Source organism: Anas platyrhynchos, chromosome 36 (genome assembly GCF_047663525.1).
Source record: "Anas platyrhynchos isolate ZD024472 breed Pekin duck chromosome 36, IASCAAS_PekinDuck_T2T, whole genome shotgun sequence".
NCBI classification, from domain to species: Eukaryota; Metazoa; Chordata; class Aves; order Anseriformes; family Anatidae; genus Anas; species Anas platyrhynchos.
The window spans coordinates 3727406-3744727 of NC_092624.1; the positions used below are offsets into that span (position 1 = coordinate 3727406).

The 17322-nt window shown below is 47.9% G+C and overlaps 1 protein-coding gene across 4 annotated transcripts in view; it reads left to right on the forward strand.

The window, feature by feature from the left end:
- LOC119715015 (uncharacterized) overlaps positions 1 to 13182 on the forward strand; it is a 53806-nt gene extending 40624 nt beyond the window's left edge. For 3 of the 4 annotated variants that reach the window (XM_072032114.1, XM_072032116.1, XM_072032115.1), the window contains 6 exons: positions 1398 to 1748; positions 4515 to 4865; positions 9243 to 9290; positions 9468 to 9488; positions 10914 to 10940; positions 11687 to 13182. In XM_072032114.1, the coding sequence (XP_071888215.1) occupies positions 1398 to 1748; positions 4515 to 4865; positions 9243 to 9290; positions 9468 to 9488; positions 10914 to 10940; positions 11687 to 12249 (1361 nt within the window). In that variant the 3' untranslated portion in view covers positions 12250 to 13182. The remainder of the gene's footprint in view (positions 1 to 1397; positions 1749 to 4514; positions 4866 to 9242; positions 9291 to 9467; positions 9489 to 10913; positions 10941 to 11686) is intronic. The other variant, XM_072032117.1, reaches the window with a different exon arrangement.
- Positions 13183 to 17322: the final 4140 nt, after the last annotated feature.

Here is a 17322-nt window from a genome sequence, read left to right on the forward strand (position 1 = left end):
ATCCCTCAGTGGTCTGTCCAGCAACTGGTACTGCTTATTATCTTTATCAACAGCATAGGCAATGGGATCCAATGCTCCCTCAGCAAGTTTGCAGATGACACCAAGATGCATGGTGCATCTGATACATCAGTAGGAAGGGGTGCCATCCAAAGAGACCTGGACAAGACTGAGAAGTGAACCTAAAGAAATTCATCAAGTCTAAGTGCAAGGTGCTGCAGCTGGGCCAGGGCAATTCTGCACATGAGTACAGGCTGGGAGCAGGACTCCTGGAGAGCGGTCCTGCAGAGAAAGACTTGGGAGTTCTAGAGGACAAAAAGCTTGACATGAGCCAGCAGTGCGCGTTTGCAACCTAGAAAGTCAAGTGCATCCTGGACTGCATCAAGAGAGGAGTGGCCAGCAGGTCAAGAGAGGGGCTTGTCCCTCTCTCTTCTGCTCTCCTGAGGCCTGACTGGGAGTACTGTGTCCCAGTTTCTCGCCCCCAGCACAAGAAGGATTTGGATCTGTTCGAGCGGGTCCAGAGAAAGGCCACAAAGCTTATCAGAGGTCTGGAGCACCTCTCCTGTGAAGCACAGCTGAGAGAGCTAAGGATGCTGAGCCTGGAGAAGAGAAGGCTCTGCGATGACATCCTTGCAGTTTTTCAGTCCTTAAAGTGAGCCTATAAAGGAAATGAAAGAGAGAAACTTTTTTATTATTATGATTTTTTCTTCTCAAGAAGACAATGTCAGGACAAGGGCGAATGCCTTTAAACTAAAAGAGGGGAGATTTAGATGAGAGTTTAGGAGGAAAGTCTTCACGGTAAACGTAGGGAGGCACTGGCACAGGCTGCCCAGAGAAGCTGTGGCTGCCCCATCCCTGGAGGTGTTAAAGACCAGGTTAGATGAGGCCCTGGGCAACCTGGTCTAATGGGTGTCATCACTGCCTATGGCAGAGGGTTCGGAACTGTATGATCCTTAAGCTCCCTCCAAAACCTGATATGTTTAAGATTCTGTATGATTGATTCTATGAGTATGGGGAAGGAGTCACTTACAGGGGAAAATTGCCATGAGAGACTGAAAGCCCTGGACGGAGATCTAAGGGGAGGGATCTGGAGTCAAGGCCTTTGGTAAGCTCCACTTCACTTCCACTGGCCAAGGAATGCCCACTCAGTCCTTGTGCGGATTCCTTCCTCCCATCCCAATCTGGCTATCAGTAGTGTCCCCCTCCCATAAGACACATCTAAGGAATGGCACCTTTTGTGCCACAATGTACTCTGGAGGTAAGTCCACATCAGCACAGAAATCAAAAGAGCATTTTCTCTGACTTTTCTAAGATGAAGTGCTCTCCCCCTTTAGAAAGATGAGAACGCACTTGCCATGAAGCGATGTCACTTTCCCAGTGGTTCCTCTCTTTCTTTGCAGGAAGGACCGTGGACAGAAACACCGCAAGGGCGCTGGAATCCATGCGGGAGGAGGTGGAGAGGATTCTGACGGAGAAGCTGGCTGAGTTGCAGAGCCAACTGGAAGTCTTACAGCGCGCAGCCCCACCTCCGGAAGAACTGGCCAACAACCAGGCTTCCCTCCAGGCCATCTCTGAAAAAATGCAATCTCTGATGACATCTTTGCAGAACGTGGAGGCATCTAGAAAGCAAGATGCCTTAGAAATCGCTGCGATCCTCAGAGCAGAGATGCAGGGCAAAATAAGCAATGATTTGGAGGCAGCAAAGAGGTCGTGGTCTGAGGAGAACCTGCTGGAGATTGACAATAAACCAGGTGAGCACTACAATCCCCAAAGAAGCCTTTGACCTGTGGCTTAACCCCGGTGGGCAGTGGAACACTACACAGCTGCTCCCTCATGTTCCTCGAAGAGGGTGGGGGAGAGAAGTGGAAAGGTAATAGTGAGAAAGCACACGGGTTGAGATATAGACAGTTTAATAGGCAAGGCAAGACATCTGCTGCAAGCACAAGCAAAGCAAAATTCAGAAGCCATTCACTGCTTCTGACTGGTGGGCAGATGTTCTGCCATCACAAGGAAAGCAGGGCTCCACCAGAGGCGGTACTTCATGGGGAAGATCAGTGCCAAAACTGTGAATGTCTCCCCTTCCTCCTTCTTCACCCCAGCTTTTATTGCTGAACAAGGTGTCGTATGGGATCCCTTTGGGCAGCTGGGGTCTGCTGTCCTGGCTGTGTTCCCCCACTGCAGCTTGGGCACCCCCAACACCCTCCCTGGACGAGCATGATGACAAGCAGAGGGGCCCTTGACCATTGGGAACCACTTCCCAGAACAACTAAACCTTCCGCCAGTTAACAACAACTTTTTCATCACAAATTCAAAACACCATGTCGTACCAGCTCCAATGAAGACAGGTAACCCATACCGGACAAAAACAGGATGGCCTCCCAAAGGCAAATGGTGTCATTCGGTGACACCACTGAAAGAGCTAGTCTCCGGAGTTCCCCCCATGGTAGTGAGAAGGACAGCCCTCTCTTTGGGAGAGGTCTTGTGTCCCACTCCACTGACACAGCCCCATGACAGGGTAGTGCCTGCTAGTGGTAAGGGTGTCTCTTCTCTCCCTCCCCTTTAAAGGGATTTGGTTTGGTAGTTTATCTATGATGCCTGCATGTGGTGAAAGTTGCAGGTGGGGTGCTATGAACATCCACCTCCAGGCTCCGACACCGTCCCTCTCTTTCTCACTCACGTTGCTCATCAACAAAGAGTCACCCCACCCACAGCCCACAGATCCCACCTGGAGAGATGCAGTGGAGCAATTCCTACCCTCCATCCCTCCCAGCAGCACATTGACAAGCCTTCAGGCAGGATCTCGGAGCCACTTCTCCTTGTCCATCCCTCTGGAATTCAGTCTATGCAAACCAAGGCTTGGAAGGTGCAAGGACTTGAAATGCACGTGCCATGAGCTGATGGAGTGACTGCATAAGTTCACATGGGAAGACCAACCGATGTCATCTCCCTAGACTTGTTTAGGGCCTTTGATATGGTCCCAAAGGACATCCATATCTCCATATTGGAGTGTTGTTGGCTATGATGGCTGCACCATACAGGGGATAAGGAAGTGGCTTGAAGGTATTACCCAGACTGCTGGTCAATGGCTCTGTGTCCAGCTGGAGGCCGGTGATGAGTTGTATCCCTCAGTGGTCTGTCCAGCAACTGGTACTGCTTATTATCTTTATCAACAGCATAGGCAATGGGATCCAATGCTCCCTCAGCAAGTTTGCAGATGACACCAAGATGCATGGTGCATCTGATACATCAGTAGGAAGGGGTGCCATCCAAAGAGACCTGGACAAGACTGAGAAGTGAACCTAAAGAAATTCATCAAGTCTAAGTGCAAGGTGCTGCAGCTGGGCCAGGGCAATTCTGCACATGAGTACAGGCTGGGAGCAGGACTCCTGGAGAGCGGTCCTGCAGAGAAAGACTTGGGAGTTCTAGAGGACAAAAAGCTTGACATGAGCCAGCAGTGCGCGTTTGCAACCTAGAAAGTCAAGTGCATCCTGGACTGCATCAAGAGAGGAGTGGCCAGCAGGTCAAGAGAGGGGCTTGTCCCTCTCTCTTCTGCTCTCCTGAGGCCTGACTGGGAGTACTGTGTCCCAGTTTCTCGCCCCCAGCACAAGAAGGATTTGGATCTGTTCGAGCGGGTCCAGAGAAAGGCCACAAAGCTTATCAGAGGTCTGGAGCACCTCTCCTGTGAAGCACAGCTGAGAGAGCTAAGGATGCTGAGCCTGGAGAAGAGAAGGCTCTGCGATGACATCCTTGCAGTTTTTCAGTCCTTAAAGTGAGCCTATAAAGGAAATGAAAGAGAGAAACTTTTTTATTATTATGATTTTTTCTTCTCAAGAAGACAATGTCAGGACAAGGGCGAATGCCTTTAAACTAAAAGAGGGGAGATTTAGATGAGAGTTTAGGAGGAAAGTCTTCACGGTAAACGTAGGGAGGCACTGGCACAGGCTGCCCAGAGAAGCTGTGGCTGCCCCATCCCTGGAGGTGTTAAAGACCAGGTTAGATGAGGCCCTGGGCAACCTGGTCTAATGGGTGTCATCACTGCCTATGGCAGAGGGTTCGGAACTGTATGATCCTTAAGCTCCCTCCAAAACCTGATATGTTTAAGATTCTGTATGATTGATTCTATGAGTATGGGGAAGGAGTCACTTACAGGGGAAAATTGCCATGAGAGACTGAAAGCCCTGGACGGAGATCTAAGGGGAGGGATCTGGAGTCAAGGCCTTTGGTAAGCTCCACTTCACTTCCACTGGCCAAGGAATGCCCACTCAGTCCTTGTGCGGATTCCTTCCTCCCATCCCAATCTGGCTATCAGTAGTGTCCCCCTCCCATAAGACACATCTAAGGAATGGCACCTTTTGTGCCACAATGTACTCTGGAGGTAAGTCCACATCAGCACAGAAATCAAAAGAGCATTTTCTCTGACTTTTCTAAGATGAAGTGCTCTCCCCCTTTAGAAAGATGAGAACGCACTTGCCATGAAGCGATGTCACTTTCCCAGTGGCTCCTCTCTTTCTTTGCAGGAAGGACCGTGGACAGAAACACCGCAAGGGCGCTGGAATCCATGCGGGAGGAGGTGGAGAGGATTCTGACGGAGAAGCTGGCTGAGTTGCAGAGCCAACTGGAAGTCTTACAGCGCGCAGCCCCACCTCCGGAAGAACTGGCCAACAACCAGGCTTCCCTCCAGGCCATCTCTGAACAAATACAGTCTCTGATGACATCTTTGCAGAACGTGGAGGCATCTAGAAAGCAAGATGCCTTAGAAATCGCTGCGATCCTCAGAGCAGAGATGCAGGGCAAAATAAGCAATGATTTGGAGGCAGCAAAGAGGTCGTGGTCTGAGGAGAACCTGCTGAAGATAGACAGTGAACAAGGTGAGCACAGTAATTTGCAAGCAGGCAGACTCCCTAAAAGCCAACATTATCCTTTAGAGACATCATCCAGTGAGAAAGCCCTCACTTTCTATTAGAATGGGATCAAGAAATACGTCGCTTTCTTTGGAGGAGGCTCTTCCCATGTGTCCCTCACCACTGAAACAGTTTCAATGCTGATAAGGTGTCTGCTGGTTGTAAAGGTCTTTCTTCTCTCCCACTTTCTTAAAGGGAGTGTGTTTGGTGAGCTCTCAGTGATCTGTAGCTTTGGTGAAGCTCTCTGTTGGGGCTCTAGGAACATTGACCTTAACATCCCACTACTCTTTCTCCCTTTCACTTACTCATCTTCCTCATCAACATACAGTCTTCTCTCCCACAGTCCACCATCCTGCCTGGAGAGATATGGATTAGGGCAATTCCTAGTCTCCATTTTACCTGGAAAACCTATCAGGCAGGATCATAGGGTGTCTGTGTTTTCTGTATTCCTCTGGCACTCAATTCATACAGGCAAATGTGAGGGAAACATAGAATCAAAGAATATCCTGATTTGGAAGGGACCTATAAGGATCATCAAATCCAGCTCCTGGCACCGCACAGGTCTACCCAAAGGTATAGACCATGTGTCTAAATGCAAAGTCCAACTGCTTTTTAAATTCAGACAGGTTTGGTGAAGTGACTACTTCACTGGGGAGCCTGTTCCAGAGTGCAACCACCCTCTCAGTGAAGAACCTCTTCTTGATGTCCAGCCTTATCTTCCCCTGCTTCAGCATAACACCATTCCTGTGGGTCCTATCACTGGTGTTTAGAGAGAATAAGTCACCTGCCTCTCCAATCCCCCTCGTGAGGAAGTTGTAGACCACAAGTAGGTCCCCCCTCAGCCTCCTCTTCTCCAGGCTGAATAGACCAATGTCCTCAGCAGCTCCTCAGCCATCTTCCCCTCTAGGCCCTTCATCATTTTTGTTGCCTTCCTCTGGACACTCTCTATAATTTTATATCGTTTTTGTTCTGTGGTGCCCAGAACTGCACACAGTACTCAAGGTTAGGCCGCACCAGTGCAGAGTAGAGTGGGACAATCACCTCCCTCGACCAACTAGCAATGCTGTGCTTGATGCACCCCAGGATACGGTTGACTCTCCTGGCTGCCAGGGCACACTGCTAGCTCATATTCAACTTGCTGTCAACCACAACCCCCAGATCCCTCTCTTCTAGGCTGCTCTCCAGTGTCTCGTAGTCCAGTCTCTATGTAAAGCCAGGTTTGCCCTGTCCCAGGTGCAGGACCCGGCACTTGCTTTTGTTAAACTTCATGCAGTTGATGATCACCCAGCTCTCCAATCTGTCCAGGTCTCTCTGAAAGGCCTTTCCACCCTCATCCGAGTCCACAACTCCTCCAAGTTTGATGTCATCAGCAAATTTGCTCAGAACACCTTCTAGTCCTACATCCAAATCTTTTATAAAAATGTTGAAGAGGATTGGCCCTAAAATGGAGACTTGAGGGACCCCACTAGTGACCATCCACCAGCCAGATGTGGCCCCATTAACCACAACCCTTTGAGCCCTGCCCGTCATCCAATTGCTCACCTATCGTATGATGTTTTTGTTTAGCTGTATGCTGGACATTTTATCCAGTAGCATCCTATGGGAAACTGTGTCAAAACCCTTGTTGAAGTCCATAAAGATCACATCAGCTAGTTTCCCTTGATCAACTAGATGGGTGATCTTATCATAAAAGGAAATCAGATTTGTTAGGGAGGACCTACCTCTCAGGAAACCATGTTGGCTGGGACCAATGACTACATTTTCCCCCAGGTGCACCTCAGTAACTTCAAGAATCATCTTCTCCATAATCTTACCAGGCACTGTCGTGAGACTGACAGGCCTGTAATTGCTAGGGTCTTCTTTCTTACCTTCTTGAAAATTGGCACAACAGTTGCCAGCTTCCAGTCCACTGACCTCTCCAGATTCCCAAGATTGTTGAAAAAAATAATTGAGAGAGCTCCCGCGATGACATCAGCCAGCTCTTTAAGCACCCTGGGATGAATCCCATCTAGACGCATGGACTTGTATGGATCCAGGCAGAGCAGCAAATCCCGCACGTGTTCAGGGTTGGTTGGGAGTTTGTCATTCCCACCATCATGGTCCTCCAGTTCAAGGCACCCACAATTCACAGAGGGAATTAGCACAGGAGGCTGAGAGCCTCAGAGAAAGTGCTAGAAGTACAGTGTCTGGACTCAGCTCTGCTTCTCTTCCTTTGGCTAAGGAGTGCCCCATCAGTCCTTGTGGATTCTGTCCTCATTACACCATCTCACCCAGCAACGTGTCCTTTTCTGATGAACGATAAAAAAACAAACCACAGGTCACAATCTGCATGTTTTATGCTACAATATGCTGTAAGGCTGTGGCATTGAAATAAGACCTGTCTCTTCTTGGTCCTTTCTAAAACGTAACAGTCAAGTCTATTCCTCACAGGCAACAATGGCAGTGTACCGCGGTGGTACTATAAGTAAAACAAATTTACAGTTCCCAGAAACCTTTCCCCCTTACAGAAGATATTCTGTCCTGTGCTAGAAATGGTCCTTATGGGTGTGATACCACAGACCAAAGCAGGGAGAATGAGATAGATAGTCTCAGACTGAAAAGTATATAGGACATATAATTGACGTACAAAGGGAGAGCTCTGAATGGGAGAGGTGATTCTATAAGGGTTGTCCTCACCTATAAGTCAAGGCTGTCCTCCTGCCACAGCATGCATTCAGCAGGGATGGTAGGAATTTCTGACAGGAGACAGCAGAAGCAGATCAGAGAACTGTTGACTTCAGAATATAGATTGTAGCTATTGCCCAATTAACCAGTGAAGCAGGGCAACTGGTGAGAAAAGAACCTCAGGGAAACAGAACACCCCTCCCTGGTAAGAAGGGAACTTGGAGGAACTCTTTGTTTTTATTATTTTTATTTTTATTTTTATTTTTATCTTTATTTTTATTGTATTGTATTTTATTAAGATATAATAAGAGCAAGTGTAGAGTCCTGCACCTGGGAAGGAACAACCGCATATATCAGTACAGGCTGGGGGATGATCTGCTGGAGAGGAGCTCTGAGGAGAAGGACCCGGGGGTCCTCGTGGACAACAGGTTGACCATGAGCCAGTACTGTGCCCTTGTGGCCAAGAGGGCCAATGGGATCCTGGCATGCATTAAAAGGTGCGTGGCCAGCAGGTCAAGAGAGGTGATTCTCCCCCTCTACTCTGCCCTGCTCAGGCCTCGCCTGGAGTACTGTGTCCAGTTCTGGGCTCCTCAGTACAAAAAAGACAGGGATCTCCTGGAAAGAGCCCAGCAGAGGGCCACAGAGATGATACGGGGCCTGGAGCATCTTCCTTATGAAGAAAGGCTGAGAGACCTGGGTCTGTTCAGCCTGGAGAAAAGAAGACTGAAAGGGGATCTCCTCAGTATATATAAATATCTGAGGGGTGGGGGACAGAAGGATGTAGCCAACCTCTTCTCAGTGGTTTGTGGGGATAAGACAAGGGGCAATGGCTGCAAGTTAGAGCACAGGAAGTTCCGCACTGACATGCAAAAGAACTTCTTCAAGGTGAGGGTGACGGAGCATTAGAACAAGCTGCCTAGGGAGGTTGTGAAGTCTCCTTCTCTGGAGATATTCAAGGCCTGTCTGGACGCCTACCTGGGCAGCCTGCCCTGAGGAACCTGCTTTGGCAGGGGGGCTGGACCCGATGATCTTTCAAGGTCCCTTCCAACCCCTACAGTTCTGTGATTCTGTGATTTTTCATTTCAGTGAACATTCAGAGGAAGATTGGTAAGTGTGGGTGTTCAGTGTATAATGTCCATGGATGGAGCATGCTCCATAGTGGAATAAGGACCATGAGACAGTTGGGCCTCTCCTGGGCACCTGGGCTTTCTTTTTCCCCACTGCTCATTTGGCATGACTGATGGGATTTTCTCTTAACGTTAAGGATGCTGATTCAGAGTGGGTTCCGTAGTGAAAGCTCAGTGGCATTATGGCTGAGAGAAGACTATAAGCATGAAACTGTGAGGGAAAGCAAAACCAGGGAAAGGGATCACTGTCCCCTGGGAAGTAGAGAGCAGCTGGGATCCTGTCCAGGTGTGAGCCAGAAGGAAAGTGTAGAGAGGTTTTAGTGGGGACACGGGACCCATGCCTCAGTGCCCAGGGTAGTCCTGCCTCTGTACAGGGGTTGGTGGAGGTTGAGCGTGGGGAGCAGCAGAGAGGATAGTGGGGTTGGGATCTCCCAACATTGGAGCTGGAAATTATACTTCCCAGAACCCAGGGATCCCTTGTCCCCCCTGCTGGCAGCAGCTCCTGCCTGGCACAGCCCTCATTTCTCTTCCTTCTCCTCACTTGTATTTGCAGCGGAGCAGCAGGCACCAGGCAGGATGCAGGGGGATGCAGACATGATGGGTGAGTACATGCAGAGTGCTGCTCCCATGCCTCTGTGCATGGGACAGCAGTGGCTGGGTGCAGGTGCTGGTGGAGGATGAGTGTGGCTTGCTGAAGGCTTCCCATTCTCTTCCACCAGACCTTTTTTGGGACAGGATACTAAGCATTGTGTCTTCCCTTCTCACTCTCTTCTTGCAGAGTCCCTGAAGAAGGAGAACGGTAAGCATGTCTGTCTGCCTGAAGGCCAAGCACAACAGCTGATGTGTAGTTTTTTGGGACATGGTATAGTGGTCCTGTGTGGAGGAGTCTCTGGAACACAAGCAAGAGAGAGGGAAAGGGATTTGGAGGGAAGCCTGAGAAGTGGTGGCTGGAGCTGGAGAGCCAGGTCCACTGAGCAACCCTGTTCCTTTGGATGGAGTGCAATTCCTGTCAGAAACTGGAGACACTTGCTTGGAGGAAGCTCTTTGCTCCCATAATTTTAAAGTTTAACTTATGGATAATTTTTTAATTTTTTATTTTTTTTTAAAAAATGTTCATTGACCCTGATTGCATGTATTTGGTAAGATTAAAACTGTCACTAAAGTTAAGTGGAGGGTGTAAGTATCAGGGATGGAGCAATCCTGGTCTATTTTTTGTCCAAGCATGCAATCAGAGCAGATGCTGTGATGGTCTTATACCTTTTGGGACCTCATTGCTTAGTGGGCTCCCTTGTGAAAGCTCAATGATCTTGATGTTGAGTCAAGGCTTAAAGCAGCACCTCAGGAGATCAAGTAGCCCCAAAGAACATGAACGCCAAGCTCTGCCAGGTTGAATTCACAGTGTGAGGCAGTGCTGAGTCAAGGCTTAAAGCATCACCTCAGGAGAGCACGTAGCCCCAAAGAATGTGAACGCCAAGCTCTGGGCCATAGAGAACTGCCAGGTTGAATTTGCAGTGGGCGGCAGCAAGAATGTATAGTGGTGCTGTGTTAGGGCTACTGCAGCTTCTGATGTGCAAGTGTCTGGCCAAGGAGAGCTGCTGTGTCCTTCAGCACCTCAACAGCTAGCAAAGGCATGAAGCTGTCATAGCCTTACAGGCAGCAATGTTTCAGGCCATGTGTGCCAGTCAGGGCCATTGCCCTGAGATATGGTGAGCATCCTGGAGGATAGTGGGGTTCTTCCAATGTTGGCTCTTGATGTTGTACTGCCCAGAGTCCAAGTATCTTTCAGCTTCTCCACAAGCTTTCTGTGTGGCAATACAGTCATTGGAGATCATGAGGACGGCTTTTCCAGGCGCCTGTCTGTGCCTTGGTCTCACTGTTCCAGCTGGTGCTCTTTAGCTTTGGCTTTGCCAAGGCAGTGCTCCTTAGCCACTTGTAGACTGTTTTCACATTTTTTGTTTTGGTGCTGCAGGGCTCCACTAACAGGAACTGTGGACTTCCTGATTATCTATGCCTGATGTATGTAAACAGTTGTTTTCCTCGCTTGATTTTTTCTTCTTTACCATGGAAAGTTAAGTAGCATTCTGATTAGGTTTCTGACCTGTAGAAGAGACACGCTATTGTAGAAGAGCATGGTCTTCTACTAACAGCATAGGCTGTTATATAAGTCAGTGGACGCTTGGTCTCCTGAAAAACACCCTTTGCATCCGTCTCTTGTTTTCCACAGAACTGCTGCGTGCACAACGGTACAAAGGTAAGAAATGAGAACAAAACCTGCTGAATTCCACTACTTGGATCTTCAATGCAGTTCTTTAAAAAAATTGCCCTTCTCAGGTAACAGTTCCGAAACTAAAAGCATAACAGCAAAATTTGTTTCCGAATCTCTCTTATTTATTTGTTGTCCTGGAAACTCTTCAAGGCCATTGTTTACTGCTTCTGGAACGTAATATAATTTCTTCTCCAGAAGAAACTGTGTTGCACTTTGAAAGGAGAGGCTCATTTCAGGGTGTTTAGCTCCAGCTTTTCTACTGCCAAGTGTGTGCTAACATGGTGTATGTGCCAGTCTTGACCAATAGAATTTCTCCCCATTCTCATACAAGAGGATGTTGTGGTCCTAGTTTTACTCAAAGACAAGTTCTGTGTTTAAGCATGCCTCTTATCCTGTCGTCGCCTTTATACAGTTTCAGTGATTAAGGCAAAGGCTTGTAATCTCCTTACATTCCTTTTTGAAGCTACATGCCATTTTCAGGGAAGTGTCTCTATGAGTGTTAAATTTGCTGAATATTGGCCTCTCTCTCAGTGTGCCATCGATGAGACTAGGAGATTTGGGATGGAAGAAGGTTTGGGGGGGTCCTGGTCAAAGCAACTTCCTAGGGTCCATCAGAGTGGAGATCAAGACATGGTAGGAGAATAATAAATGCAAAATGTCAACAAAGAGAAGGCTTCAAAGCAATGATCTTTTTGCCCTTTCCTACTTAACAAATGACTTGACTATTGCAGTTGATGTCACCCTTGATGCTGACACGGCTCATCCAAGGCTGCAAGTGTCAAAAGACGGGAAGAGTGTGACTGACACTGGTGCAATCAGAAGGGTGCCCAGCAAGAAGGAGAGATTTGATTCCCACACTTTTGTGTTGGCAAAGGAAGGTTATGCATCTGGGAGACTCTACTGGGAAGTGGATGTTGGAAAGAGGAGAAACTGGATCTTGGGTGTTGCCAAGAAGACTGTGACACGCAAAGGCACTTTGGTTCTGTCTCCTCAGAATGGCTTCTGGGCCATAGGGGTGGCAGATGGGCAAGACTATTGGGCTTACACGGATCCTTGGACCCGTTTGACTGTGGGTGGTAAACCACGTAAGATTGGGATCTTCCTGGATATCTCAACCAAGAAGCTGTTATTTTACAATGTCCACCAGAAAAATGCTTTGTATATTTTCTCCTTTCATAATGACTGCAGGCAGGAAATGAAACTCTTTCCTTTCTTCTCAACAGGTCCCACTGTAACACAGGTTGACATTGAGCCTCTACAAATAGCCCAGGGGTTTGATGATGATGAGAAGTGAAGGGACAAAGTGAGAATGTTCAGTTAATGCATGGCTGAAATCCAGAGCCTTGGTTCTGACTACGTTGTATTTAAACCCATGTTTTTTGCCACCAGATTAAAACCTAAAAGCTAATTCATAAAAGATGGTTTCACCACTACTTCCTATACCTTCTCTGATCCACTTCTGTAGGAAGACCTGGATTTCAGGTCACTGAAATACTTGTGATATATATTTGTGCAAAGGTGATCTACTGTTCTAGAGTGGGAGAGCATTCTAATGAACAGAACCAAATCTTCCTGAAAATACAGTCCTACCCTCCTTGTTTTGGGATGTAGTCTTGTGCTGGGAAAAAAATATGAAATGAAGTAAGAAAGAGTGATTTTTGCTGTGATGCTGAGTGCTCTGATGTTGTTCTGTCTTTCTTCTTCTTACTGATAATTTGCTGATCTAGAGGGATTCAAAGCCACACTGGAAGGATATCGCAGGAGTGCCAGACAGCTATGATCATAGCTGAGATATAATATTTTTTTCTGTTTCAAATGCAAAACCATTATCAGAATCGCAGAATCACAGAGTTGTAGTGGTTGGAAGGGACCTCAAGAGATCATCTGGCTAGTGATGGGGAGGGGACATCATTAGGGCAGCTGACCTAAACTGACCAAGGGGATGTTCCATGCCATATAATGTCGCACTCAGCAATAAAAGGTGGGAAAGGGGAAAAAGCGGGGGGCTGTCAGTGTGGAAGTGTCTATTCTCCTGAAAAGCCACTATGTGTATTGAGGCCTTGCTGCCTTACTTCCCAGGATGTGTTTGAACATTGCTCATTGGTGGGAAGTAGAGAGGAACTGCTGTTCTCTCTCTGTGCTCCCGTGAGGTCTTTGCATTTATTTTTATTTTTTTTCTCTCCCTCCCATTTCCCTTTAATTAAATCATCTTTATCTCAAATCTTGAGCTCTTTGTGTTGTATTTTCTACCCCTTCCTCTTTGAGAAGGGGCAGTGAGAGAGTGTCTGTGGTGGAACATAGCTGCCTACCCACATAAAACCACCACAAGTCCAAACATTGTTCAGGGGAATATGCAAAGTATAAATAACCTTACTCTTTTAGTGAGCAAGGACAGAATTCACACATGAAAATCAAGACAGTCAAACTTTCCATGTTGATGAGTTTGCTCTCAAGCTTTGTCCTTCCTGCCATTTCTTTATTCATGCATTTAATCCTTTTCTCTCATCAAGGAACAATGAATACATCCACAAGAACACTGACAATTTACAATACCTGTACAAATTCTCCCTTGCACAGTTTGCAGAAGAGCTTGTGGTAGAAGGAGAATGTCTTTCCCTTCCTCTGTGTTGGGAATTCCTCCTGCTAGAACACCCTCTCCTGGCAAGTCTATCATTAGCCCAAGAGGCACTTCACACAGTCAGATGTCAGGATGCTGAGAATCCTTTTGACTAACCCTAGCTCTTGGCAGATAGTCATGGGAAAGTGAGCAGAAATCACTTACCTCACAAAACCTTTCAAACCCCACCATTCTCATGACATTGAAAACCAAGCCTGGTTTTTGGTCATTTTTATGAAAGTTAAATTTACAGTCAGGGTCAAAGAAGCAAAGACACACATTGGAAGCAAGGAAGCAATGGCAGGCAAGGAACTGAAGATATCTGGAAGGACAATGCTGGGAAGCACTAGATTAAAATGCACTGGTTAAAATCTCATAAATAGGAACCAGCATCAAGAAACGCTACGTTTACTGGAAAGTCTTTTGCAAGTAGGAGAAAAACAATTTTATTTTAGATTAATGGCAGTTGCAACTTGTGGTATTTTTGGCAGATGCGATGTTACAGCTCAGGGAATCATAGAAACATAGAACATAGACTGGCTTGGGTTGGAAGGGATCTTAAAGATCATCTGTTTACAAATCCTGCACCAAGGACAGAGATGACACCCCTTAGATCAGGTTGCCCAGGGTCCCATCTAACTTGACCTTGAACCATCATCATACAAAGATACGGTCCTGGGCAATCTGCTTTAGGTGGACCTGCTTGAGCAGTGGGATTTGATCAGATGACCTCCAGATGTACATGCCAACATCAACCTTTCTGTGATCTGTCATTTCTGTGGCAAAATCCTGTAGATACTTCAAAGCCAAATAATGGGCACAGCTTCCATTTCAGGTAACACAGGACTAAACAAAAAGCAGATCAACTAATTCCAACCCCCTTGTCATGGACAGGGACACCTTTCACTAGACCAGAATTCTCAAAGCCTGTAGTGGAGGTGAGTCTCCACCTCAGCTGTTTCACAGAATCACAGAATTACAGAATCTCTAGGTTGGAAGAGACCTCAAGATCATCGAGTCCAACCTCTAACCTAACACTAACAGTCCCCACTAAACCATATCCCTAAGCTCTACATCTAAACGTCTTTTGAAGACTTCAAGGGATGGTGACTCCACCACCTCCCTGGGCAGCCCGTTCCAGTGCCTAACAACCCTTTCAGTAAAGAAATTCTTCCTAACATCTAACCTAAAACTCCCCTGGCGCAACTTTAGCCCATTCCCCCTCATCTTGTCACCAGGCACGTGGGAGAACAGGCCAACCCCCACCTCGCTACAGCCTCCTTTAAGTTACCTATAGAGAGTGATAAGGTCGCCCCTGAGCCTCCATTTCTCCAGGCTGAACAAGCCCAGCTCCTTCAGCCGCTCCTCCTAGGACTTGTTCTCCAGGCCCCTCACCAGCTTCGTCGCCCTTCTTTGGACCCGCTCAAGCACCTTGATGTCCTTCTTGTAGCGAGGGGCCCAAAACTGAACACAGTACTCGAGATGCGGCCTCACCAGAGCCGAGTACAGGGGGACAATCACCTCCCGAGCCCTGCTGGTCACAGTGTTTCTGATACAAGCCAGGATGCCGTTGGCCTTCTTGGCCACCTGAGCACACTGCTGGCTCATATTCAGCCGACTAGCCACCATCACTCCCAGGTCCTTCTCTGCCTGGCAGCTCTCCAACCACTCATCTCCCAGCCTGTAGCTCTGCTTGGGGTTATTGCGCCCCAGGTGCAGGACCCAGCACTTGGCCTTGTTAAACTTCATGCAGTTGACCTCAGCCCATCAGTGCAGTCTATCCAGATCCTCCTGCAGAGCCTTCCTACCCTCGAGCAAATAGACACACGCACCTAACTTGGTGTCATGTGCGAACTTACTGAGGGTGCACTCAATGCCGTCATCCAGATCATTGATGAAGATGTTAAAGAGGACCGGCCCCAGCACCGAGCCCTGGGGGACGCCACTAGTGACTGGCCTCCAACTGGACTTGGCTCCATTTACCACAACTCTTTGGGCCCGGCTATCCAACCAGTTTCTAACCCAACGAAGCGTGTGCCAGTCCAAGCCATGAGCAGCCAGTTTCTTGAGGAGAATGCTGTGGGAGACGGTGTCAAAAGCCTTGCTGAAGTCAAGGTAGACCACATCCACAGCCTTTCCCTTGTCCACCCAGCGCGTCACTTTGTCGTAGAAGGAGATCAGGTTCGTCAAGCAGTTTTCTCACTCCCCCTCCTCAAAGTAGAAGGGGAAGAAAATAAAATAAAAAAGGCTTAAGGGTTGAGATAAGGATGAGATCACTCAACAACTATCATGATGGGTGAAACAGACTCAGAGTAGGGAGATAGTAAGATTTATTGCCTACTACTAACAAGTTAGAGAAGTGAGAAACAGAGGAAAGAAACCAAAAATGCCTTCCCCCCATCTACTCTCTTGTACCTCCCCCCCCCTCCCCACCGAGCAGTGCAGGGGAGTGGGGTTTGTTGCCAGTCTGTAGCACTTTGTCTCTACTGCTACTTCTCAGTCACTCTCTGCCACTGCTCCATGTGGGGTCCCTTACACAGGATGCCATCATTTCCAAAATGATCTTGTGTGGGCTTCCCACTTGCAGCAGCTCTTCAAGAACTGCTCCAGATATGGGTCCATACCATGGGGTCCATCCCTTGGGAGCACACTGCTCTAACATGAGTCTCCCATAGGCAGAAGCTCTCCCCAGATCTCCTTCTCCTGTGTGGTCTCCTTTCCACAGGCTACAGCTCTAGCCCAGAACCTACTGTACCATGGTCTCCTGCACAGGCTGCAGCATGGAACCCTGCTCCACCGTGGTATTCCGTGAGCTGCAGGGAGGCAACCTGCTTCACCATTGTCCTCACCACAGGATGCAGGGGAACTTCTGCTCCAATGTCTGGAGCACCTCCTGCCCTCTTTCTGCACAGATCTTGTTGCCTACAAGGCTTTTTCTCACTCTTTTCTCTCTCCAAGCTGCTGTGTAGCAGAGTATTTTTTTTTCCTCCTTTCTTAAATATGCTCTCACAGAGGTGCAAACAATAACGCTTATTGGCACGGCTCTGGTCAGCAGCGGGTCCCTTATCCAATATGGGGCAGCTTCTGGATTCTTCTCACAGAAGCCACCCCCCACTGCCATCACCCCCACTACCAAAATCGTTCCACATAAACCCACTACACTTGCTGAGGATAACCTCTGCCCCAGCATCCTGAGAGTAATGCACATGTTTAATGGATATGGACTATGTTTGAACCCCTGGGGTATACCACTTGTTAGTCACCTTCATTTAAGCTTTACACCACATCCCTCAGGGCTCCACCATTCCGGCAGTTCTTAGTCTACCCCACTCTCTGCTCATCTAGCCCATACATCAAGAGCTTCTCTATGAGGATCTTAGGTGAGACAGTGTCAGAGGCCTTCCTGAGGAAGAGGCAGGCAAGATGTGTGCTTTTCCCCTCATCCACCAGGACAGTCATTTCATCATAGAACACTTTCAGGTTGGCCAAACATGCCCCCTGCCTTGGTGAATTCATGCCAGCTACTCCTGATGACTAGTTTTTCCTATAAAGACCTGGAAATGCTTTCCCAAATGAGCTGCTCCATCATCTTCAAAAGGGTTAATGGCTCAAGGAGATGAAGGTGTGTGGAGCAGAATTGATTTTTCATTTGCTTTCTGTTTTGTTGGGGAAAAAAAAAATTGAACAACAAGGCCAAAAGAGACTTTTCCAAGACTGTGCCATGGTGAACAATGAAAGATCCTCACTTAG